The sequence below is a fragment of the Rhincodon typus genome, chromosome 1 (assembly GCF_021869965.1).
Source record: "Rhincodon typus isolate 14 chromosome 1, sRhiTyp1.1, whole genome shotgun sequence".
Lineage (NCBI taxonomy): Eukaryota > Metazoa > Chordata > Chondrichthyes > Orectolobiformes > Rhincodontidae > Rhincodon > Rhincodon typus.
In genome coordinates, this window is record NC_063332.1 from 138,447,028 (window position 1) to 138,473,892 (window position 26,865).

Genomic DNA, 26,865 nt, shown 5'->3' on the forward strand with positions numbered 1-26,865 from the left:
TATTTCATTTCAGAGAGAAATTAGGTACCATGATAGTGTTAACCAGATGTAATACTGGAAAGAGCCAAGAACTGATTTACTTCTTTCTTTGTGAGGCTGGTACTTCAAGTCACCAAGCTCACAAATTAATCACTTCATTTGGTACTATTGAACTACTAACAGACATTCCAGCTATTTGGTCCAATGGGAAAGAAAACCCATAAAGGTTTATTGGAAGTAGGTGACATTTATAATGAATGAAGCCCCTATTGAGATTCTGACAGCTGGAAAGAGAGGGATGGACTTTCCTTGGTTGTCATGGTAACAGAGGCAATCATTAGGACTGCAAATAACATGAGGGAGGAAATTTCCCAACTCAGCAGCTCTACCTTGATATCAAGCGCCCTGTCTCATTGCAGTGTTTGCTCTGGGAGTGAACGAGACATGATTGAATCAAGCCAGCCATTTCTGGTGCAGTTAATGTAGCAGGTGAGCATTGAAGAGGTTTGGTGAGAAGCCCAACTTGGTCCTTTTGAGTCTTCAGCCCGGTTTTATAAAAGGTTCTTAGACTCTCACTTGTTATTTTTGCACCTGCTTCCCCTAGCACCTGCATGCTTTCTTATACCTCCCCCCCACATACCACCTTCAAACCTACTCACCCAGTACCTACAACAGGCAGGCCCCAGGAGTCATGGCAAGAAGAAAATTAAATAAACTTTTAACCAATAAAGAGAGTTCTGGCTTATATATATGTTGTAAACTGAAATAATTCTCATTCTTAAACCTATTCAACAATTTTAAATCCTCTCAATTGGATAATCTATTATAAAGGCAAACTAACTTCTTTTCAGAAACCACATCAAAGACATATAATCCTTTAATAGCCTCTTCAAACTTTCAATCAAATTGTGAACACAGTCCCACCCCTGCCTCCTGCTAAGTGCTTTTTGTGCACCTAAAACTCAACTAAGCATTCATACTGTTGCAATAACAAATCTCGGAACTATAAATAACAAAGTGTACTGAAACTACAGGAATAGATGGTAATCAGATGGCCTATCAATCTGTGTATTTTAGCAGTGCAGGTTTTTTGTACTGTAATTGACAGCTGCACTAATCTCCAAAATGCACTAAATTACCAGCCATAATGGTTCTTGCTGTTAGTAAAGTTGTTCCCATTTTGCACACCAAATGTTTCTGAAACGTCTGAATTTACCAATTACATGGGGTTCTGTACAACGTGTGTTCCGGCAACACGATTTGGCTATAAGTTGATTGACGAATAGGGGAACGCTATTTCTAAAACGTGAACTTGTGTTGGCTATAACATGATTCCATCCAGTAGACATCTTGCTGTCAGGAGCCTTATGCTAATGATACCTACAGTCAATTCCAGAGAAATTCTCCCTGTCAGCCTTCATTAAAACTGAAATGTAATTAAGCCAGCAGGTCTGTTATCAGGAAAAGTTGGATGTAGGCAAGAGTGAAAAATAGTATATCTGACATACCTTGAAACAAAACTCTGTGAGGCACAGGACCTGAGTACCACAGGGATGGGGTCGTATGAAATAATTATAGGGAGTTAGGTAAAAAGTTTTAAAAGCAGGACCTCAAGGTCAGTGATCTCTGGATTACTCCCAATGCCATGTGCCATTGAGGATAGAAATAGAAAAATAGGCCAGATGAATGTGTGGCTGAGGAGCTGGTGTAGGGGACAGAGTTTTCAGCTCTTGTATCATTAGGATCTCTTCTGGGGTAGAGGTGACCTGTACAAGAGGGACAGGTTGCACTTGAATTGGAGGGGATCCAATATCCTCGCAGGGAAATTGCTAGTGTTACCTGGGAGGGTTTAAACTAGTTTGGTGGGGGGGTGTGTTTGGCACTCTGAAGAAGAGAAGGGCCATCGAGAAGTCAGGGAAAATACATTAGCCATCAAGAGCAAGTTTACTATTCAGGATAGTCAGGGGCACAGTAAAGCGAGGGAAAAGACTTCTGGTTTAAAGTACATTTATTTCAATGCACGAGGCCTGACTCATACGGCAGATGACCTCAGTGCATGGATTGGCTCTGGGGAATTGCATATTATAGCCATAACAGAAACATGGCTGAGGGAAAGGCAGGAATGGCAGCTCTATGTTCCAAGAGACAGAAGCTACAGGTGTGATAAAGAAGTACAAGTAAGCGAGGAGGGGGAGTTGCCTTTTTGATAAGGGAGGACATAACATCAGTGTTTAGAGAGGATATTCTCAAGGGGTCATCAAATGAGGCTATATGATTAGAACTTAGAAACAAGGGGGAGATGGTCACTGTCTTGGGACTGTATTAAAGACCTCCAAATAGCCAGCAGGTACTAGAGGAGCAGATGTGTAGAGAGATTGCAGATACCTGTAGGAATAATAGGATAGTATTGGTTGGAGATTTTAATTTTCCCTGTGTTGACTGGGCCACCCAGAGTGTAAAAGGCCTTGACAGGGTGGAATTTGTCAAATGTGTCCAAAAAAGTTTCCTAAATCAATATGTAGTGGGCCCTACTCAGGAGGGTGCAAGACTGGACCTCCTCTTAGGAAACAAGGTTGGACAACTCACTGAAGTGTCAGTCGGAGAGCACTTTGGATAAAGTGACCATAACTCTCTTAGTTTTAACATAGTTGTGGAAAAAGATAAGACAGGTCGACAGGTTGAGGTGCTGAACTGGAGCAGGGCCAATTTTGGGGCCATTAGGCAGGATCTAGCAGAGGACGATTGGCTGAGTCATTTTGAAGGAAAAGGAACGACTGGCAAATGTGGGAGGCTTTTAAAAGTATGATATCAAGAGTCCAGGGACAGTGTGTCCCTGTTAGGGTGAAGGGAAAAGCTGGCAGGGTTTAGGGATCCCTGGCTGACAAGAGACAGTGAGGCTCTAGTCAGGAAAAAGAAGGCATACATTGGATTTAAGCTATTGGGCTCAAGCGAATCCATAGATGAATATAAAAAGTGTAGGAGCACATTCAAAAGGGAAATCAGAAGAGCGAAGAGAAGGTATGAGATTGATTTGGCAGATAAGGTTAAAGATAATTTCAAGAGGTTTTATATCTGTATTAAAAGTAAGAGGGTAGCTAGGTAGAGAATTGGTCCCTTAAAGATCAGCATGGCCATCTATGAGTGGAGCCACAAGAGATGGGGGAGATTTTTAATGAACATTGCTCCTCAGTGTTTACTGAGGAGAAAATCATGGATGCTAAGGAAATAAGGGAAACAAGTGGAGATGTTTTGGACTGCATACCAGAGAGGAGGTGTTTGCAGCCTTAAAGCGGATTAAGGTGGATAAATCCCCTGGGCCTGATCAAGTTCATCCTTGGATGTTGTGGGAGGTTAGGGAAGAAATTGCAGAGGCCCTTGCAGAGATTTTTGCTTCATCTTTAGCCACTGGTGAAGTTCCAGAAGACGGGAGAGGTCTAATGTCGTTCCATCGTTTAAGAAACATAGCAAGGACAAGCCAGGGAACCACAGGCCATTAAGCCTGACATCAGTGGTAGGCAAGTTATTGAAGAAGATACTGAGGGACAAGATCAACCAACATTTGGATAGTCAAGGTCAGATTAGGGATAGTCAACATGGATTTGTGCGCGAGAAATCATGTCTGACAAATCTTTGAGTGTTTTTCAAAGAGGTAACCAAGAGCATGGATGAGGGAGGGCAGTGGGGATGTTATTTGTATGGACTTTAGTAAGGCCTTTGACAAGGTCACGCACAGCAGGCTAGTCATGAAAGTTAGGTCGCATGGGATCTAGGGAAAGTTAGCTAATTGGATTCAAAATTGGCTCGATGGTAGGAAGCAAAGAGTGATGGTTGAAGATTGTTTCTCGGACTGGAGGCCTGTGACTAGTGGTGTGCCACGAGGATCGGTGCTGGGACCTTTGTTATTTGTTATTTACATAAATGATCTGGATGTGAATGTATTAGGCACGATTAGTAAGTTTGTGAATGTTACAAAATTCGGAGGTATCATTGATAGCGAAGAAGGTTATCAAAAATTACAGAGGGATCTTGATCAGATGGGGGAGTTGGGTTGAGGATTGGCAAATGCAATTCAATACAGATAAGTGTGAGGTGTTGCATTTTGGTATGTCAAAGCAAGGTAGGATTTATACAGTAAACGGTAAGGTCCTGAGGAGTGTTGTGGGACAGAGGGACCTAGAAGTACAAGTACATAGTTCGTTGAAAGCAGTGTCACAGATGGACAAGGTGGTGAAGAAAGCATTTAGCGTGCTGGCCTTCATCAGTCAAGGCATTGAGTGTAGAAGTTGGGATGTTATGTTACCGTTGCATAAGTCGTTGGTGAGGCGGCCATTGGGGAATTGTGTACAGTTTTGGTCACCCTTTAATAGGAAAGACTTAGTTAAACTGGAAAATGTGCAAAGAAGACTTCATAGAATCATCGAATCCCTACAGTGTGGAAACAGGCCCTTTGGCCTAACAAGTCCACACCGACCCTCAGAGCATCCCACCCAGACCCATCCCCCTATAACCCACCTAATCTACACATCCCTGAACACTACGGGCAATTTGGCATGGCCAATCCACCTAGTCTGCACATCTTTGGACTATGGAAGGAAACCGGAGCACACAAAGGAAATCCATGCAGACACGGGGAGAATGTGCAAACTCCACACAGACAGTTGCCCGAGGGTGGAATCGAACCCGGGTCCCTGGCACTGTGAGGCAGCAGTGCTAACCATTGAACCACCGTGCCGCCAATTTATGTGGATGTTGCCAGGACCAGTAGGCCTGAGCTATAGGGAGGGGTTGGCCAGGATAAGACTTTATTCCTTGGAATGTCGGATATTGAGGGTTTACCTTATTGAGGTGTATAAAATCATGAGGGGCATAGATAGGATGAAAGCATATAGTCTTTTTCCTAGGGATGGGGAATTGAAAACTAGAGGGCATAGGTTTAAGGTGAGAGGGATAGATTTAAGAAGGACCTGCAGGACAACTTCTTCACGCAGAGAGTGGTGCGTATATGGAATGGGCTGCTGGAGAAATTGGTTGAGGCAGGTACAACAGCAACATTAAAAAAAAAAATTAGATAGGTACATGGCTGAGAAGGGTTTAGAGGGATATAGACCAAATACAGCCAATTGGAACTAGCTGAGTGGGCACAGTGGTCAGCATGGACCAGTTTGGGCTGAAGGACCTGTTTTCATGCTGTATTACTCTGACTCGACAACAGGAGGCTCCAGGAGCCTGTTTAAGTAATTAGTCAGTTCATCATTGACTTATGTTTAAACTTGATTCTCCCACCTTTGCTCCATATCCTTCAATACCCTTGTGGTGTGGTGAAAAGATCGCTGAAGGAGTTGCTACGTTGCTATGGCAACATACAACGCAGTCCGGAACTATGGATAGTAGACGTAAAGTCTCCAATATTCTTTTAGTCACACAGCTGATCAGGAATCTCTCCCAATCTAACAGTCTGCTCCTGGCAGTGTTGGAAGAATTTGCCAATTGATACTCAATCTTTTTAGTAATATTTTGAACACACCTTTTCTTGCCATTGGAGTTCTGAGGCAGGACTTGAACCTAGATCTTGCTTACAAAGGCTTACATCTTTCACAACCTCAGGTTGTTAGAAAGAGCTTGACAGCCACTGAAGTAGTTTTGAAGTGCATTCATTATAGAAAATACAGCAGCTAATTTTTAAACAACACTCTCCCACGAGCAACAATGTTATAATGACTATAATCTGTCATTGTGTTGCTGACTAAGGGATAAGTATTGACCAGGACACCTGGATAACTGTCCTACACTTTTTGGAATTAGTGATGCCAGTTGTGTCAATCCAAGAAGAAACTGTGAAGCTGCTGTCACAGTTGGACTAATCTGTCTGAACAGCTGCTGATAGTGCAATCCTTTGTGTTACGCTATTTGGTTGTCTTCCACTAACCTCCCTTTTCCCGTAGGCCCAGTTATTTATATAGATAACATGATATTGAGCTGGAACGCAACTATCGTATTACAGGAGAACCCGTGGTAGCGCCAAATTAAGGACTTTTTTCCTGCAGTTCATTCTACAGAAGTGATTGAAGCCATCAATATTTATTTCACTTAGGATCTTTACAGTCTTCAGGGACATTGTTTAAATTCAACTAAGCCAAGTGAAATGAAACTGTGTCCCAAAGTAAGAGAACAGTGTTGAATTAGTCAGTGCTTCCCTACCCACTGCTCCTAAGATAGGTTCATGGTGCTAAGATTGTTCTCTAAATCATGTTGGAACTGTCTTCAGATAGATAGTGAGGCTATTGAGAAGTAGAATTGCCATTTCTTCATCTCAAGATTGCCAGTGTTTCTGTTGAAATCTATACCCATGCATCTCCTTTAGCTGCAGTGTATATGGTTGGTGTAGGAAAATTTGTGATATCAAGCTTGATAGTCTAGAGTTGTCCATGTCCAAAAAATCCAGTTGCCATATCTTTGAGCCAGGACATTTTTTACTATCAATAGAGTTTATTCTTTGCATTAAACGTCAACAAGCAGAAGCAGAAAGAATGTCAATTCCAGCTACCTGAAAACAGCTGACCAGAGGGATATCAGGTAACATCTGTGGCATTAGAAACAGAGTTAATGTTTCAGATTGATAATCTAAAGAATTAATAAGAACATTAATGCTTTTTCTCTTGCCATACATGCTATCTGAGCAGCAAAAAATTTCGAAACTTTTCTGCTTTATTTCAGATTTACAACAACTACAGTATTTTGCTTTTGACCTGTTAATAAATCACTTGAACAGGTCACTACTATAGTTTTCAGTTGAGAGGAGCGAGAAGAACAAAGGTATTTTAAAAAACTGAACTGAAATATTAACTATTTATACATGAGATGCAGTTTCCCAATAAACATTTCTTAATGTTGCACTTTTTTTAAATCACCCAGGCATTGCTGATTCAGTTGCTGTAGCATTTGTATGAGAAGAAATAGATGTTCCCTGGATCTTGGTCTGCCTACAGGACAGCCTTTTACCGCGAACTGAATTTAAGATGAAGATAGCCCAATTCCTCCACATCCCCCATTGTGTAACCTATGCCGGAACCCAACTGATATTCCTTCATTTAAATCAATGGAAGAAATTTTGGTGAATCACCTCATAGAATCATGCTTGGACCTACCTGATTTCTTAATAACTGCTGTGGACAAGTTAGCACAGACAAGAATGTTTCATCCTACATCTTCTGGACCCTCTGCTGACAGTGTTGAACCTTATACAGCTCAAGCTGGCATAAAGAAAGTTGTCAATGCTATTCCACCATTTTCTGAAATGCACTGACACTGGCAAACTACCTCACCGCAGAGCAGTCTTAAAATGTTTACACCAAAATGCCTTAGTATTAAGTTAGGTATTAGCATCTCTTGTCAGTATTCATGATATTTATTATCAGAGAATCCTAAAGTTGCTTAATTTGTTTTACACAGAAATTTGGAGCTCTTTTGTGTTGCTGTTTACTAATTCATGTGATTGCATTACCAAAGTTTATGATAATTTTTAATATTTTAATGAATATTTTATTGTAGCAAGGAATATATGTATATTTACACTAATGTAGTCTTTCTAAATTTTAAAACTGTTTTCAGATGACAATATTTCCATGGAAGTTTCGAATGAGCAGCTTGTGAGTACAATTGTTGACCTTCCCATTTTGTTGAATGCAGTACAAAAGGGACAAAATGACAACCTTGCCTGGCAACATAGTTCAATGCACTAAAAGTGATGGTAATTAACCAAATGATTGTTCCCAATCTTCATTCCTTACAAACTATGATACCACAATACACTCAATGTTTTTTGAGTTCATTACCTTATGCACGTACTTTTTAATTTGTGTACACTGCTCATAAAATTGGTCAAAATTAAATTTAACTTTGATCACCTGAAAGATAGAAAACGTATAGTTCTCTTTTTGAAGATGTCCAAATTGACTTCTGGGTCTATTTTTATGATTAGTTTTGATAAGGATGCGAGTACTGCTGCTTATTTAACTGTTTTTTTTTAATCTTGTTACAAATAGATTCATAGTTATACAGCTCGGAAACAGACCTTTCAGTCCAACTCATTCGCGCCGAGTGGATACCCTAAACTGATCTAGTCCCATTTTACCGCCTTTGGCCCATACCCCTCTAAACTCTTCCTATTCATGTATCCATCCAGATGCCTTTTAAAATTGGTAATTGTATCTGCCTCCACTACCTCCTCTGGCAGCTTGTTCCATACACTCACCTGAGTCATAAAAATCAGTGCAGAGAAAGGCCCTTTGACCCACTGTGTCCGTGCCGGTCAAAAACACCACCTAACTATTCTAATCCCATTTTCCAGCTCTTGGTTCAGAGCCTTGTATGCTAATATGCATTTATTCCACAAGAATGCAAAACAAAAAATGGCAAGAACATTCCCTAAGTGCTATAGTAACTAAATGAACTTCTATTTTCTTCCCTACCTACTGTCATCTTGTCATTTTCCTTTTTTCCATTCCGGTTAGTGCTGCTTCCCAGGACTGCCATGCACAAGGTGGGAGAAGGCCTGAGGTAGCAGTGTCAAAGGCTCCAAGGTCTTGAGATGAAGAAATAGGGCCTAATAATGTCACTCCCAATCCTGTGCACCTGTTACTTAAAACCTGTAAGCTCTGTTGATCACTGTGGCTCTGTTCAGTGCTTAACCATCTCTCTGGTGCTGCAGTAACAAACCTAAAACCAAGTACTGACAAGCTTCCTAAATATGAGTAATTAGGAAAATAGGTCATGGTTAAGACAACATATGAAGGATGGGCTGAACATCAATGAAGAAAGTACCACTTCTGAGTAGTGAAGACAATTGTACTAAATTCCTTTGTATTTGCTGAAGTAGTTTTGGTTTTGCCAAAGCCTTCTCTACAAGCCTTTTAGAATTACCATATAACTTCTGGTTTATTGAAACTGTAGCAATGACAAATGTGTTCCCACCTATAGAGCGTTGAATGTCAGTGGGACAGTCAGCAATGAGCATTGCTATTCTTCTCTTGGGAGGAAATCCTGCCTTGGCCACTGGCTCTATAATCACACCAAAACATGAAGTGTGCTAGACTGGGGCTGCAGATGGTGCCCAGTGTGTATGTCTCCGCAGCCCAAGAGTTGGTAGGGGTGAGGTTCTTAGGGCAAGGAAGGGGAAGTGAGGCAGAGATATGGAGATGTTAGTAGAGAGGCTGGGCATACGAGAATACCCACAGCGGTTAGAAATTGGGAGAGGGTGGTGATATCAATGTTGGAAAGAGGTTGTAATGGATGTTTTCAACTCTTTCTGCTCACAGTCTGAACAGGGTCACTATCCATGTCTCCCTTCTACCCAATTCTGAACCTCTCCTTGCAGACTGAAATTTGAGGCTGAGTGGGAAATGTTAAGTTGTCATTAATTTGCCACTTAAGGGCCTCAATTTGATCAGGAGCCCAGTGTTAAGACAATCCAGCAAGGGGGGTATATAATTCTGCCCAATGGATTTAAGGAATGTGATACCTATAAGACTGCGATTTGTTTAGCACAAATCAGTCACAAAACTTGTTCAAAAGTATTTTTTTGACAGAGAAACACTGTTTGCTGTGATGATCGTAAAAAAAAACTATCAAAATAAAGTACAATATATTTCAAACTAAAAACAGAAAATGCTGGAGAAATTCAGCAAGTTTGGTGGCATCTGTAGCGAGGGAAGCAAACTTGACATTGGCTGTAAAAGGGCGGCATGGTGGCTCAGTGGTTAGCACTCTGCCTCACAGAGCCAGGGACGCGGGTTCAATTCCACCCTCGGGTGACTGTCTGTGTGGAGTTTGCACATTCTCCCCATGTCTGCGTGGGTTTCCTCTGGGTGCTCCGGTTTTCTCCCACAATTCAAAGATGTGCAGGTTAGGTGAATTGGCTATGCTACATTGTTCAGGCATGTGTAGGTTAGGGGGAATGGGTCTGGGTGGGATGCTCTGAGAGTCAGTGTGGACTTGTTGGGCCGAAGGGCCTGTTTCCACACTGTAGGGATTCTATGATTTTGAATGTGAAATATTAAGTATTTCAATATTGAGTATTCAATCCTAGAGGCTGTAAAATGCCTAATTAGAAGCAAAATTGATTAACTTTTCCAATTCCACATGATACCAGAAAACAGCACTGATGTATCGAAGAAAGTGTTGTGCAGGGAACCCCAAGTAGGACTGGAATAAGCAATGTTCTAAATACCACAAAAGAGAGGGGCCTGGCTACGACCAAGCAAGTACCCCTGGCCATGCCTTTGACGTGGAGAAAATGAGATGAAGTAAAGGAAAAGTCGTTCAAAGTGAGAACAAAGTCTACCGGGTGATGGAGGGTGGTGACGAGTGGGGGGTGTTCAGACCTCTTGTCAAGAAAGAGGTGAAGAGCCTTAAGACCATCCTGATGTGGGATGGACATGCAGAAGGGTTGCACATTCCTGATGGAGAGGATGCAGCTAGGGCCAGAAAACTGGAAATTGTGAAACCAACATCAAGCATCGTAAGAATTACAAGTTAAGATAGAATAAACTCAATAAGCAGGCAGGAGCAGACTGAAACATTGGGTCTGCCAGTGCAGTCTTAGAGTCATATAGGATAGAAACAGGCCCTTCAGCCCACCACGTCTATGCAAACCAACAAACATGACACTACACTAATCCTATTTACTTGCTGTTGATCCATAGCCTACTGTGCCCTGCCCTGCCATTTTAAGTGCTCATCCAGATGCTTCTTACAAGTTGCCATCAGGCAGCATCTTGCATATCTCTACCACCATCTACGTAAATTATTTTTTTCCCCTCAGATATCCTCTGAATCACTTACTCTTCACCTTAAACTTGTGCCCTCTGGTCTTGGAGATGCACAGCATGGAAACAGACCCTTCAGTCCAACTCATCCATGCCAACCAGATATCCTAAACTAATCCAGTCCCATATACCAGCATTTGGCCCATATCCGTCTAAACCCTTCCAATTCATACATCCATCCAGATGCCTTTTAAATGTTCTAATTGTACCAGCCTCCACCACTTCCTGTGGCAGTTTATTCCATCCCACCCTCTGTATAAAAAAAAGTTGCCCCTTAGGTCCCTTTTAAATCTTTCCCTTCTCTCCTTGAACCTACGCCCCCTAGTTTTGGACTCTCCCGCCCCAGGGAAAGGAACTTGTCTATTTACCCTATCCATGCCCCTCATGATTTTATAAATCTCTATCAGGTCACCCCTCAGATTCAACGCTTCCCAGAAAATATCCCCAGCCTATTCAGCCTCTCCCTATAGCTCGAACCCTGGCAACATCCTTGTAAATCCTTTGTGAACCCTTTCAGGTTTCACAACATCCTTCCTCTACCAGGGAGACCAGAATTGCACCAGTATTCCAAAAGTGGCCTAATCAATGTCCTGTACAGCCATAACATGACCTCTCAACTCCTATACTGAATGCACTAACCAATAAAAGGCATGCATACCAAACGCCTTCTTCACTCTCCTGTCTACCTGCTACTTCTCATTCAAGGAACTATGAACCTACACTCCAAGGTCTCTTTTTTCAGCAACACTCTCCAGGATTGTACCATTAAGTGTATTAGTCCTACCCTGATTTTCCCTTCCAAAATGCAGCACCTCACATTTTTTTTAAATTGAACTCCATCTGCCACTCCTCGGCCCGTTGGCCCATCTGATCAAGATCCCGGACAAGGACAAAGGACTTGGAATTCAATGTTGTGATGAACAATGTAGCTGAACAAAATGGGTGAAAGTTTCTCTTGCTCCCAACGTGATCTCCTCTATATCAGGGAGACCAAACACAGTCTCGGGGACCGGTTCACAGAGCACCTGCACTACGCACACACCAACCAACCCAACCTTCTGGTTGCCATCCACTTTAACACCCCCTCCCACTCCCCTGGTGACAAGTCCATCCTTGACTTCCTCCACTGTCAGAGCAAGGCTATACGTGAACTGGAGGAACAACACCTGATGTTTCACAGTGGGAGTTTACAGCCCAATGGCCTGAATATTGACTTCACAGGCTTCAAAATCTCTCCGCTCCCAACCTGTCCATCTTCTGATTCACTTATCCACTCCACCCTTCCCACTGATCTACCTCTTACCTGCATCCACCTATCTCCATCCCACCTACCTTCCCCCCAAGACCCACCCTCCTCCGTCTGTTTATTTCTGGGCTCCCATCTCCCTCCCAAGTCCTGACGAAGAGTTTCAGCCCAAAACATTGACTGTCCTGCTGCTCGGATGCTGTCTGACCTGCTGTGTTTTTTCCACTCCACTTTTATTGATGAAAGTTTCTCTGTAGGTGGTTTTTGTTTAAAGTGGTCATACTACCAGCTGGGAATTTTAATTTTAATAATGAAATACATCTGCAATATAAAAAATCTAGTATAATTAATAGTAACAAGGATCCTGGATTGACACAAAAATCAACTGGTTCACTAGTGGCATTTAAGGAAGTAAATCTGCCACGATTAACCGATCCATGACAATGTGGTTGACTCTCAAATTGCCATCTGAAGTGACCTAGCAAGCCACCCAGTTGTATTGAAGAGATAAAGCAATAATTGTTGGCCTTGCCAGACATGTATATCCACTATTGTGTGAATGAATAAAGCAATAATAACCCACACTGTAACATACGAAGTGAGTTGAAAGATTGCATACTATAAAAGCAGACATGATCTTCTGATCTACCAGATCAGAATGTTGACAAGCTTGAGGATGAAGTTTAACATGTAGTTAATGAATGTTGCTTCACACTGTCCAGCATGCCAATGGTTATTGAACCTTAATCAAGGTATTTAGATTTACTTAATTGATAACATACCTTTCAGAAAGGATGCACAAATACAGTGCATTTGCATACGAAAAGCCTTTTGAATAATTCCACTAATGTACAAATTTACAACTGTCAATAAAAGCCATGTCCATTTTTTTTCGAAGCAATGTTGCTCTTTTAAATCAATGAAATATAAACTAAATCTAACAGTACGCATCTCCTGAAGAATTAAGGTAGTTTTATATCCTGTGTATAATATTTTATATAAATAGATTTACATGTACATTACCTCACCATTCATAAAATATGTTACAGGAAACGAATTGAGAAAGAGGGGTACTATTGAGTTCATGTGATAGTAAATGAACGTGAAAATCGGGGGATGTGTAAAACGTGCTGCAGATCCACTATCACCCATTTTACAAAATTATAAAGCCAAGATCTGTCCCAAAGCCTTTCACTGAAAATGATTTTGTGTTAAAGTCCAATTAAAGTTTAAAAACATACATGGATCATTAAAAGCTTTAAAAATCTTTTTAAATTGTGTATAGTTTGCTTTCAAAATATGCTGAGTTGATTTCTATTTTAATCAGATTCCTCACCACTGAAGTATGAGCTATCACAACACTCTGCAGTATGTAAAAATTTGTGAATTGAAGAGGTCAGCTTTGGAATCCATTGTCTTGGGACCAAGAAAGTTGCAAGGTTGAACAGGTCAACAAACACTTTATATCGATCACTGAAATAGAAAATCAAAAAGAACAAAAAAAAGTTTTACTCAGAAAACGCTGGTAATACTCAATAGGTCAAGTAACATCTTACGGAGAGCAATAGTAATTTCATGGAAGAGATTTTACAAGGGGGGAACATACCTGATATCCCCCACACCCACCCCCAATCATTCTAAAAATCAGCCAGCACTTAACAAAATATGAAATCTAGCTGCTCTGCAGCAATTATATGTTGTGGATGGTCTTAATTAGACCAGAGTGCGACTTTGACCCCTCGGGGACAGGGAAAGAGGAAGACAGGAGAAGTATCACCTTGGGTGGTGGACAGTGCCCTCAATGGACATCAGGAACTTTATGCCAGACAGATGCCAGGCTGCCTTCCTTCCTTCCAGCTTCCCTTTTTTGTGAACACTTCATATTTAATCATTGTTGTGGAAGTCGCATTTAAAATATTGCGGATATCTGGATTGTGTGTTTGAAAAGGTCAAGGAAAAGGCACTGGAACTTCTTTTCAAAATTCACTTCTTGGAAACTCATGGTTTCAGATAAATGCTGATCTTATTTGGCAGAAATCACTTCAAGGAAAACACCAAACTTACTTAATGACTGGGAGAGTGCTGTTTATTTGGTTTGGAGATTAGAGACCTCCTCAGAAGATTAGAATTTCCCTTAGTGGCAATCCTGAAATTCCAAGTCTTATATAATCTATTGTTGAAGTGAATTCTGTCCCTGAATTTGACTCTGTCAAAACCTCAGCAAGAACTCATTCCAAAAATGTTTAGGTGGCTGGGAATGGAAGTTTGGGGGAATGGTGTGAGGGGTGGTAAAAATGAAAGTTCTGTGTAAAAATGTTTATTCGCATTTGGGCGTCCCAAAGGTCTTTCTGATGAAGAAAATAGTTACCTGTTGACAACTTTATCAAAAAAATTGAACTGCCGTAATAGACCAGTAATGGTTATAGCTGAAATCTGTCATTAATGCGTATTTAGGGCATTTCAGTTAAACGATCACTATTTTCCCTTAAAATGAATTCAGAAACATAATTCTTCCAAGATAAGTATTACATCAACAAAACTAATACAGTATAGAACTTGAATATTGCTTAAAAAAAGGCACCCTGTCAAAGTTTTTTTTTGTCTTGCACTCATCAGGACAGATTTGCAAGAATACCAAAATTTAAAGGGAACAATAACTTACAGAGTCATACAGCACAGAAACAGACCCTCCAGTCCATGCCAAACGTTATTCCAAACTAAACGGGTCCCTGCTCCTGGTCCAGATCTCTCCCATCCTTTCCTATTCATGTACTTATCCAAATGTCTTTTAAATGCTGTAATTGTACCCACATCCACCACTTCCCCAGGAAGTTCATTCCACACATGAACCACCCTCTGTATAAAAGATTTGCGTCTAATGTCTTGTTAAATGTCTCTCCTCTCACCTTAAAAATATGCCCCCTATTCTTGAAATCCCCCATCCTAGGGAAAGGGTAACTACTATTAACTCTATCTATATCTCTTATTATTTTATAAGCTTCTTTCAGGTCACCTCTCAACCTCCTACACTCCAGTGAAAAAAGTCCTAGCTATCCTGCCTTGCTTTATAACTCAAACCTTCCATACCTGGCAACATCCTGGTAAATCTCTTGAGCCCTCTCCAGCTTGATAATATCCTGCCTATATCTGGGCGACCAGAACTGGACACAGTATGCCAGAAGAGGCCTCACCAACGTTGTGTACAACCTGAACATGACTTCACAACTTCTATACTCAAAGGACTGAGCAATGAAGGCAAGTGTGCCAAATGCCTTTTTAACCATTCTGTCTATATGTGATGCAAACTTCAAAGAATTGTGTGCATGCACTCCTAGGTACCTCTGTTCTACAACACCACCTAAGGCCCTACCAATAATTGTATAAGCCCTACCCCTGTTTGTTATACCAAAATGCAATATATTGCATTTATCCAGATTGAACTCCATCTGACATTTTTTAGCCAATTGACCTATTTGATTAAGATCCCTTTGTAATCTTAGAAAACCTTCTTCACTGTCTACTAAGCCATCAATTTTGATGTCGTCCGCAAACTTTCTAACCATGCCTTCTATATTCTCATCCAAATAATTTATATAAATGACAAACAAAAGAGGACCGAGAACTGATCCCAGTGGAACACCACTGGTCACACGTCTCCAATTCAAAAAGCAACCCTCCACTTACACTGAGAATCGATAAGATCATTGTATCAAAGAGCATGTCCTTTTGACTGTTCACAGAATTCAAAATATAGGACTTAATTTTATGATTTCCTTTAGTTAATTGCGAATTGCATCAAATTTTTTAAAGAGGAATTCTCAACATATCTTACTAAATGTGGCTCATTAACTATCGATGTCCCTCACATCTGGTTCTATCACCATCTCATCATGTGTTATTCCTGCTAAAATTGACCATACACTGAAAGGATGGTATTCATTACTCCCCAAACCATGTTTAAAAGCCTGTTGTGCACCTACAGAAGCACTGTCAGTGTGAAGCATGGTTCCTGATATTTGTCCACGACACAGCAGAAAGGGAAGTTGGCACCTACTTTGCAGCAAAGGGCCTATAGGTCCTTTGAACAGAGTTGTGCATCCTCGAGAGGAGATATCGTTTTCACCCAGGAGCAGCAGTGGTGGCCACAACTGCAAACTATGCCAGCCTGGGTTGTGGTTGATAACCAGATCAGTGCAGTCTGAATCATATGGAGAAATGCCCATAGAAAGAAGGTGAACGCTGTCCACTCTCCGGCATAAGTTCCACAAACTTGTCTCCAAAATCTCACACACACTCTGTTCTGCTACTGTACCCACCTCCTACCAAGGCTCATGCTGTCTACACTCACTATTGCCTGCAAATTCTTTCCAACTTGCTCTCACCCACCCTAGCCCCAACATCACTAATTCTGCATGCACTTTGCGCTGTCTCCTCTGCACCAAAAGTGACATACACTTTCATCTTCCCTAATACTTGCCACTCTCTCCATCCAAGAGAAAAACAGCCCACAAAAAGTCAGAAAGATTCAAGACAGATAATAGGCTACTTGATATTGGGCTTCTCACCCTTTACATTGAGCATGTTCTGACTCTGGCCACCCTGAGTGGTTGACTGGCAATCAGAAGCGTATTGGACTTATCCTCGATTTACTGTGCCAGGACATCCTGACTGAAGACTATCTTCCTTCATTTGACTGAAGACTGCTAACAACCATGAGGAGATTCCAGGCCTTTTTTTAAATGCTAAACAGCAAGACAGAGACAGAAGTATTTTAAGCATTATAATATGCTAAGAGGACAAAATGCAAAAGGCAAGGAAGTCAGGATGCTATGAACATCCAGGTAGGCACAGAATGAGTGAGAAGTATGACAGCAAGCGAAGATCCTAGACATTCAACTGGTCCCATATTCCTAAGCGCACAGTGTCCTTGCAACATCATGACAATGAAAGTCACCAGAGTAGCCTGAAGTTCAGCACTGAATTACAGAAGGGTCCTGGAATTTGATTGGACATGTACCTTGAGGAATCTTAGAGGCTGGCACATGTGGAATGGCAATGACTGTGGATGTGAGGTGTGTGTGTGGCTGATACACATGCAGCATGCCTCAAATGTTGGCACTGGGTGACAAACACACCAGCTGTACGCAGCCAATGATGAGCTGAAGTCACCAGCTACCCACTCTTGAGTTCCACATTGAGAATTCTCATTATCTATCTTATTTGGTGTGTTTGGTAAGATAGGAAATTGAATAGTGAGCAGATGAGTTTTGACAAGCTAATATCCCTCTTCATTGGCAACTCACTGTTGCCAAAAGAGAAACTCACCTCACTATATGGCAAAAGCATAAAATATGAAGTAAAATGCTCCCAATATCAAAATAAGGATCACCAGACTTCCCATCCAATTCTAACCCAAATCGCGTCATACCCCCATGTCACTCAGACTCCATTAAGACCCCATAGTGTCCAACATTAGATGTGCTTGCATGATTGATCAGCACTTTCTAAGCAATATCAATTAAAACTAGATGTACAGAAACTAGGAGCAGGAGTAAGCCATTCAGCCCTTTGAACCTGTTCTGTCATTCAGTATGATCATGGCTGTTCCTCTATCTCAATGCCATTTTCCTCCTTTATCTGTCCTCTATGTCTTTAAAGTTCAGTTACTACTGGTGTACCTCAAGGATCTCAGTTACTAGTGGTGTACCTCAAGGATCTGTTTTGGGGCCACTGCTGTTTGTCATTTTTATAAATGACCTGGATGAGGGCGTAGAAGGATGGGTTAGTAAATTTGCGGATGACACCAAAGTTGGTGGAGTTGTGGATAGTGCGGAAGGATGTTGCAGGTTACAGAGGGACATAGATAAGCTGCAGAGCTGGGCTGAGAGGTGGCAAGTGGAGTCTAATGCGGAAAAGTGTGAGGTGATTCACTTTGGAAGGAATAACAGGAATACAGAGTACTGGGCTAATGGTAAGATTCTTGGTAGTGTGGATGCGCAGAAAGATCTCGGTGTCCATGTGCATAGATCACTGAAAGTTGCCACCCAAGTTGATAGCGTTGTTAAGAAGGCGTACAGTATGTTAGGTTTTATTGGTAGAGGGATTGAGTTTCGGAGCCATGAGGTCATGTTGCAGCTGTACAAAACTCTGGTGCGGCCGCACTTGGAGTATTGCGTACAGTTCTGGTCACCGCATTATAGGAAGGATGTGGAAACATTGGAAAGGGTGCAGAGGAGATTTACCAGGATGTTGCCTGGTATGGAGGGAAGGTCTTATGAGGAAAGGCTGAGGGTCTTGAGGCTGTTTTCATTAGAGAGAAGAAGGTTAAGAGGTGACTTGATAGAGACATACAAGATGATCAGAGGATTAGATAGGGTGGACAGTGGGAGCCTTTTTCCTCGGATGGTGATGGCTAGCACGAGGGGACATAGCTTTAAATTGAGGGTTGATAGATATAGGACAGATGTCAGAGGTAGGTTCTTTACTCAGAGAGTAGTAAGGGCGTGGAATGCCCTGCCTGCAAAAATAGTAGACTCGCCCACTTTAAGGGCATTTAAATGGTCATTGGATAAACATATGGATGATAATGGAATAGTTTAGGTTAGATGGGCTTCAGATCGGTTTCACAGGTCGGCGCAACATCGAGGGCCGAAGGGCCTGTACTGCGCTGTAATGTTCTATGTTCTATGTAAAACTTTAATTATCTCTTTCTTGAATATGTTCAGTGATGTGGCCTCATAGCCTCTGTGGTAGAGAATTCCACAGATAAACTACACTTTGAAGAAATGTTTCCTCACCTCTCCTAAACGGTCTACCCTGTATTCTGAGATTGTGCTACCAATTAGAATTACAATAATAACCAATTTAAGTTGATCACTTGGGCTCACTGTGTGATAGACATATGCCTGCCAGAAGCTACAGATATTCAAATGCAGACCTTTTGTCCTTTACTGAAACAAAGAACATGTCCATGCATTATATTCCACATTTTACAGCAAGAGAAAGGGTGGGAGACAGACATTCCGTGGTGCATTCCATGTGACAATGATTTAATGAATCAGAGTGAACTTGCCTGCTTTGAATTTAAACAAAAGCTTAAAAGTTATCCAGGAAAAGGACTTCTTTTTTTAAACACAGAATATGGGATGGGGGACAGGGAAGAGTAAATGATAGATGGAAATAGAGCCTAAAGAGAGTGAAAAATAGTTAGCCAGGCAAAGGAATGGTTAAAGTTTAGAGAAAGAAGGAACTGCCGATGCTGGAGAATCTGAGATAACAAGGTGTAGAGCTGGATGAACACAGCAGGCCAAGCAGCATCAGAGGAACAGGAATGCGGACGTTTCGGGTCTGGACCCTTCTTCAGAAATGCTGCATTTCTGCTCTATTTCTGAAGAAGGGTCCAGACCCGAAACGTCAGCTTTCCTGCTCCTCTGATGCTGCTTGGCCTGCTGCGTTCATCCAGCTCTACACCTTGTTATCTGTGGTTAAAGTTTAGCCTGGAAAAGTAAATAGCTGTTAATGGGAACTGTTAATGTCTGACAATAAATAGTGTGTGGTAACAGTCTATTTGTTGCCAAGGCCTAGCGTGTGGGGGTAGGGGAAAGGTGCTCAAACTCTAACATTGTTAAACTCGATATTAAGTCCAGAAGGCTGCAGAGATCCCAAGTGGAAAATGAGGTGCTGTCTTCCAGCTTGCGCTGAGCTTCTGCAACAAGCCTGACACAGAGATGTTGGCCACACAGTAGTGTGTTGAAGTGGCAAGCAGCTGGAAGCTCAGAGTCTTTTTTTGCGGACAGAACATAGGTGTTCTGAGGTGTTTTACTCAATGTAATCTACAGTATTTCTGCTTACAATGTGGCCTCCTGTACATTGGGGAAACATAGTGCAGACTGGATGACGGCTACATAGAACACCTACTTTCTATCCGCAAAGAAGACCCTGAGCTTCCAGTTGCTTGCCAACATTTGTCTCAGGCTTGCTTCAGAGCTCCTGCGAAGCTCAGAGCAAGCTAGAAGAACAGCAGCTCATTTTCTGCTTGGGAACTCTGCAGCCCTCAGTTCTTAATGTCAAGTTCAAAAATTTTAGGGTTTGAGCACCTTTCCCCATGCTTTGCCTCACGTCCACACAACAGGCCTTGGCATCACGTGGGCTGCTACCGCACACTACCCAAAGGTCACTAATAGTCCCCACTAACGGCTATTCATTCCCACAGTCTGAACTTTAACCACTTCTTTGTCTGTCCAACTGTTTTTCTCTCTTTGGGCACTATCTCAACCTATTGTTTACTCTTGCCCCTCCCCACCCCATCCCTTCTTCTGTATAAAACCATCCTTTTCCTAGCTACCATCAATTCTGAAGAAGAGTCACTGGACTCAACATGTTAACTCTGATTTCTCTCCATAGATGCTGCCTGATCTGCTGAGATTTTCTAACCATTTCTGTTTTTGTTTCAGATTTCCAGCATCTACAGTTCTTTTGGTTTCTTTGTCTTCAGTTACCTCTTTACTAGGTGGCAATGCCTCTCCATCACTCAGAGTCCCTTTCCCAACCTATTGGCACCCATTTCTCATGGAGTTTAAGTTGATGTTCCTTTGAAGATTTATAATGTCGACCTGAACGCCAGAGAAAGCACTCTTCAGCTACTCGCAATGTATGAGACCTTCTATAGTGCAATCCCTTTGTACACTTTCCCAACACCAACACATTAATTTAATCAGCTATCAAAAATCCAACTGTCATATTCACACACTTTCTTCCTCTGCATATTCTGCTCCAAAATCCCCTAATATTTGAAGAATGTACATTCATGATTTCAAGTTGAAAACAGAAAGATAGATGTTTCAATTTTCAGACAACATAACTTGTGTTGTTTCAAACAATCAATCCAAATAAAAAGAAATTTATACAGGTTGGAAATGTGGATTCTTGATGTTTATGCTGTTTATTAATCAAGATAATAAGCACAGGAGGGTAATGATATGGTGATTTCACCTTCATCACCCATACAGCAATCTGATGGAGCTTAGTACCCATGAACTGTTTTTCCTGAAATTAACATGAGATAAGCATATTGTGGGTTCCACAATGAGTAAATCAAACAAACAGATACCATCCTGGTACCTAAAGTAAAATTTACCTGGGGAGTATTACTGAATAGCTCATGAAAGCAGCAGTGTAATGTGTGTGTGCAGTGAAGAAAAGAACCCTATTAATTAATCACTACAAAGTGGCTAAATTTAAAGTACCGATAACGATCAGCAATTTCCATGGATATTTGCTCAATTTTCCACAACAAAAATTAGAAGACCTTTACAAAGTTTGAAAAAAAAAGGCTCTCCTTTTATCCTACCTCATCGTAGAACGTAAATAATGATAGCCGGATGAACCACCAGTGCCAGCTTTACTCCCGATCATCCTTTGCACCAGACAAACATGGTTGTCTTGGAAAAAGTAGGAACATGTTTTAAATTGACTTACTTTCATGAAACATGCACAAGTTTTGTTATTAATTTGAAGTTGGAAGCACAACTTACATCTCCATTTAGTCATAAGGGCATCAATATCCATGAGTGAATTCAACAACTGGAATGGCACTTGGAAACGTGGTTCTTCTCTGGAGATAAAAAATGTAAATATTTTGAATATCTTCTATTGTCTAACCTCTATTTTAAAGTTAACTTCTCAGCATTTTTCTTCTGAATCCAGGCATGGACAAAAAAAATGGGAAAACCATCTAACTCCACTTCTCTTTGAAATCTGCACAAAAATCTTGAGCTTCACCAAGATTTATGGAAAATTAATAAATTAATTTCTGAGATTTATTATAAAAAAAAGTCATTCTGAAGAAGGGTCACTGGACCCAAAAAATTAACACCTACACCACAGAGAGAACATTTTGGGGTGTCAATTAGCTCAGTTGGCTAGACTGTTGATTTACTATGTACAATGAATCTAGCAGAGTGTGCTCAATTCTTACACTGGCTGAGGTTACCATGAAGGAATCTCATTCTCAATCTCTCCTCTCCCCTGAGGCATGGTAACCCTTAGGTTAAACCAACCACCAGTTGTCTTTCTCTAATGAGAGAGCAACCGTATAGTCTGGGTAAGATTATGGCAACTTGCAATATTTCCAGTGCTGTTAATGTACTGAGATTGCAAACTGTGGTTAGTTTGTAGCAGTCAGTGTCTATTTGGGATGTCCAAATTCAATTAATTACAATTTTCACATTCCAGTCCTTCCATAGATGACCAGCACGCTCAAAATGTTTACAGCCTGTGATTTTCCATTAGCTGTTGGAGCCCCAACAATAAACAACAGTACTTTTATTGAATCAGTTTAAATTGGATTTGAGCAGAAGTCCCAGAGGTGAGGAAACAAAATGCAAGTTCACTAAAGCACTCAACCCTTCTACGGTAGTATGTTTGGTTTTACTGACCTGTAAAAGTAAATCATGAGGGCCCCCTGCAATGCCTTATATGATATTCTCCGTTCCCCTGATAAGATAAAAGTACAACAGTTAGCCATGGTAAAATCTCTCTCAGACTAACCAACATCTCACGTAGGATTTGATAAAAATAATGAAATTAAAATACATTTTAACTCTACCCACCTCACAGATACCTGGGTAGGTGGACAGTTAAAATGCCCCAATTACTTCGCTACTGAAAAATTGCTTTTTCCTACTGAAAAGACTTTTCTGGACAAGTAGCTAAGATATCCATTCAAAGCCAGCAGGATTCATTTTCACCAATATTAACAACGGCCCAATGATCATTTTAATTTTATTTTCTGAGGCAATGCAGATCAGCAGTGATTTTTCAGGATGAACAAATCATCATTGAATCCCTACAGTGTGGAAACAGGCCCTTCAGCCCAACAAGTCCACACTGAACCTCAGAGCATCCCACCCAGACCCATCCCCCTAATCTACACATCCCTGAACACTACGGGCAATTGAGCATGACCAATCCACCCAACCTGCACATCTTTGGACAGTAGGAAGAAATCGGAGCACCCGGAGGAAACCCACGCAGACACGGGGAGAATGTGCAAACTGGACACAGACAGTCACCTGAGGCTGGAATTGAACCCGGGTTCCTGGCGCTGTGAGGCAGCAGTGCTAACCCTGTGCCACTGTGCCACAGAGGGACCTGGGCGTACATGTGCACAGATTGTCGAAGGCAGCAGAACAGGTTGAGAGACCAGTTAACAAAACATATAGTGTCTTCAGCTTTTATTAATGGAGACCTAGGATACAAATGCAGGTTACTGCCATTGAACTTGTACAAGACACTTATGAGATCTCAGCTGGAGTATTGTGTGTAGTTGTTGGTGCCACATTATAGGAAAAATGTGAATGCATTGGAGACAGTGGAGAAGCAATTTACAACCATGGTTCCAGGAATGAGAAACTTCAGTTATGGGGCTAGATTGAAAAAGTTAGGCCTATTCACCTGGGAGAGAACAAAGCTGAGAAGAGGTTTGATAGCATTTTTCAAAATCATGAGCAGGCTGCATAAAGTAGATAGGGAGAAGCTTTTCCTGCTCATAAAAAGAATAAGAATGAAAAGGTATGGATTTAAAATGATGTGGAAAAGAAGCAAATGTGTTGCAAAAAAAGAACTCTTACGCAGCGAGTTGTTAAGGTTCGGAACACACTGCCTGGATGGCACTGGTGGAAGCTTGTTCTATTGAGATATTCAAGACTATTTGGATAGAAATAGTGTGCAATGTATGGGGATAAAGTAGAAGGTTGGTACTTGGTAATTATCCTTTATTGAAGAGCCAGTGCTTGAACAACAGACCAAATGGCCTCCTTCACTGTAATGTTTCTTTGATGGTCCACATTTTCTGATGGGCAGATAATAGTTTCTGAAATATAGATACAGTTGTGATTGAGGTCCCTGCCGAATCTCCAGGATAGCAGATTCTTAAGGAATTGTCCCGAAAATTGAAGCTCCCATTGAGCAATTCTACTATCCTTGGAACCTTCTGAGAGTATCCATTTACATCAGAGGATTTGGAGGGTGCAGTTAAGTAAGTAGCTACTCAGTAAAAGTTAGATCATTAATTAGTTTAACTGACATCACCCCCCTTAAACTGTCACACACTCCCTCAATTACTCATCATCCAGACCCCTTACACCATCCACATTCTGACCTGACACAGCCTCTATCCCAGGACCAGCCATTCATTGCCTGCCCTGAGACCCTCCACCATGGAATCTGCCAACACCCTCCCCCACCATCAAAGGTGACCCCCAGCACTCCAGATCTGACCCTAACTCATGATCACCTGCTTGGGACCGGACCAATCCCCTTCTACCACATTCTCTTCTATACCTTGTGTCCTTCCCCCAACATTTGGAAACGAATGCTCTTATTTGAGATAGTCAGTAAAGCTTTATGCAGGGGATGTCTTGTCTTGAGTTTTTTGAGAAAGTAACAAAGATGATTGATGAAGGTAGAGCAGTAGATGTTGTTTACATTGTCGTTACAAAAGCACTTGACAAGGTCCCTCATTTTCTGGCTGGTCCAGAAAATTAAGTCACATGGGATCCACGGTGAGTTGGTAAGCTGGATACAAAATTGGCTTGGTCATAGAAGACAAAGGGTAATTGTGGAAGGATGTTTTTCAGACTGGATGTCTGTGACCAGTGATGTTCCGCAAGGACCAGTGCTGGGATCTCTACTGTTTATAATATACATAAATGATTTGGTGGGCTGATTAGTAAATTGCAGACAACTCGAAAATTGGTGGAGTTATGGATAGTGAGGAAAATTGTCAAAGGATACAGCAGGATGTAGATCAGCTGGAAAGCGAGACAGGGAAGTGGCAGATGGAAGTTAGTCTGGACAAGTGTGAGGTAATACATTTTGAGAGGTCAAATGCTATAGGAAAGGATACTGTAAATGGCAGGACTCTTAGGAGCATTGATGTATAGAGGTACGTTCCGGTTCAAGTCCATGGCTTCCTGAAAGTGGCAACAGAATTGAACAAAATGGTAAAGAAGGCATATATGCGTGCCTTCAATGGCCAGGGCTTTGGATACAAAAGTTGGCAAGTCATGTTGCAGCTGTATAAAACTTTAGGTGGGCGACATTTGGAGTACTGTGTATAGTTCTGGTCACCACATTATAAAAAGGATGTGGAGGCTCTGGAGAGGGTGCAAAAGAAGTTTATCAGTTGTTCCCTGGACTGGAGTGTATTAGCAATAAGAGGAGTTTGGACAAACTTGAATTGTTTTTGCAAGAGTATCAGACTGAGGGATAATCTGATAGAAGTACATAAAATTAAGAGAGGCATGATAGGGTGCGTAGTCAGAGTCCTTTTCCCAGGTTGGAAATGTCAAATACAAGTAATATTTAATGTGAAAGGTGGAAAGTTTAAAGGATACGTATGAGGCAAGTATTTTTTAAACACAGAGGTGGTAGATGCATGGAACATGCTGCTTGGGGAAGTGGTAGAAGCAAAGATGATAGCAATATTTAAGAGGATTTAGACAGACACATTAACAGGCAGTGAATAGAGCGTATATGTGGGCGAATGGGAATACTTTAGAATGGCATCATAGTTGGTGTAGACATGGTGGGCCAAAGGGCCTGTTCCTGTGTTGTACTGATCTATGTTCTAGAATCTTGCAGATTGATGCCAGTATTCAGTACGGCTTAAGTTGTGTCCAACATCTGCAGCAACCCGATCTGAAGTGAATAGATCCTCAGTAACAGTCATAGAAAAAACATGAGGCCAAATATCATAAAGACTCAACTGGCTCATTATTAAGAATAGCCTTGATTTCTTCATCCAGAACCAGAGCATCTGATTAGTTCAGGAGGTCTATTACAATCAGCCTCCTGGCCCCAATGTCCAGAACCATTGTGTGGTTTTGCTTGCTCTGTGACTGTATTCTACAAAGATTACTTCATTACTACACCATCCAAATCTATGTAATCACTTATAACCTTCTACATCCTTCAAGAAATCTGCAGCCTCTTATACTTCCTTGATCTTAATTGCTCCACTGTTAGCAATCCTGCCTTCAGCAATTAAGACCTTAAGCTGTAGAATTCCCTTCCTAAATCTCTTTGCCTCCATCTTTCATTGGTCTTTTAAGACACTCCTTAAAAAACTCTCTCACTAGTTTACTCTTTGCACATGTTAAATTCTGTTTGAGAACACTCCTGTAAAGCATGTTGGGACATATTATTACGTTAGTAGTGCTTTATAAATACAAGCATTCATTGCTGAGACATCCTGAGGTCCTGAATTTTAGTAGCACAGGAGTTAAAAGTTCTCTGGTCTTTTCTGAGATTAGTCCATCAAGAATCTCTGCTGCTAACATATGGTCATTGGGATCTTCTTTCATTTCAGCTAGAAGGTGGCTATGCCACTAAGTATGCATTTTGGATAACTCCCAGTGAGAGGAGGCCACAAAATACTGTGACAGGGGACTGAGGTGAGGAAGGTCCCAAAAATTATCTGATGTACCAAGTAATTTAACTTATCTTTGGATTCAAGGCAATGACCTTAAAATAGACAGGAAATAAAACAATGGAAAGGACATGGAGTAGGGAGGAATTCATGAAATGCCTACAGGATAACGTTCTTGATTATTATGCTTGCACAGGTCAATGTGAAAGGACACAATGCAAAACCTGGGGAAAAATAAGTAAATGAAATATATTTCAATGGGATAACCTTTAGAAAACAGTACTCGCACCATCATTAGGTTTAGAGAGATTATGAAGATGGACATGGGACAATCGAAGGCAAAGCTTCTCAACTGGAAGAGATAACATAACACAGTGTGGAGCTGG

The 26,865-nt window shown here is 41.3% G+C and overlaps 2 protein-coding genes across 9 annotated transcripts in view; one reads left to right on the forward strand and one right to left on the reverse strand.

The window, feature by feature from the left end:
* The window catches only part of ctso (cathepsin O), a 63,916-nt gene extending 54,137 nt beyond the window's left edge, over positions 1–9,779 (forward strand). For 2 of the 6 annotated variants that reach the window (XM_048599644.1, XM_048599663.1), the window contains 2 exons: positions 6,694–6,792; positions 6,892–9,779. In XM_048599644.1, coding sequence (XP_048455601.1) covers positions 6,694–6,761 — 68 coding nt within the window. In that variant the 3' untranslated portion in view covers positions 6,762–6,792; positions 6,892–9,779. Of the gene's footprint in view, positions 1–6,693; positions 6,793–6,891 lie in introns of those variants that run through there. The other 4 variants (XR_007262573.1, XM_048599682.1, XM_048599655.1 and 1 more) reach the window with 4 other exon arrangements.
* The window catches only part of LOC109918893 (tryptophan 2,3-dioxygenase-like), a 136,941-nt gene that overhangs the window by 53,495 nt on the left and 56,581 nt on the right, over positions 1–26,865 (reverse strand). For 2 of the 3 annotated variants that reach the window (XM_048599635.1, XM_048599621.1), the window contains exons 9-12: positions 22,485–22,542; positions 21,582–21,661; positions 21,398–21,488; positions 13,385–13,521 (exon numbers count right to left, since the gene is read on the reverse strand). In XM_048599635.1, the coding sequence (XP_048455592.1) occupies positions 13,385–13,521; positions 21,398–21,488; positions 21,582–21,661; positions 22,485–22,542 (366 nt within the window). Of the gene's footprint in view, positions 1–13,003; positions 13,522–21,397; positions 21,489–21,581; positions 21,662–22,484; positions 22,543–26,865 lie in introns of those variants that run through there. The other variant, XM_048599627.1, reaches the window with a different exon arrangement.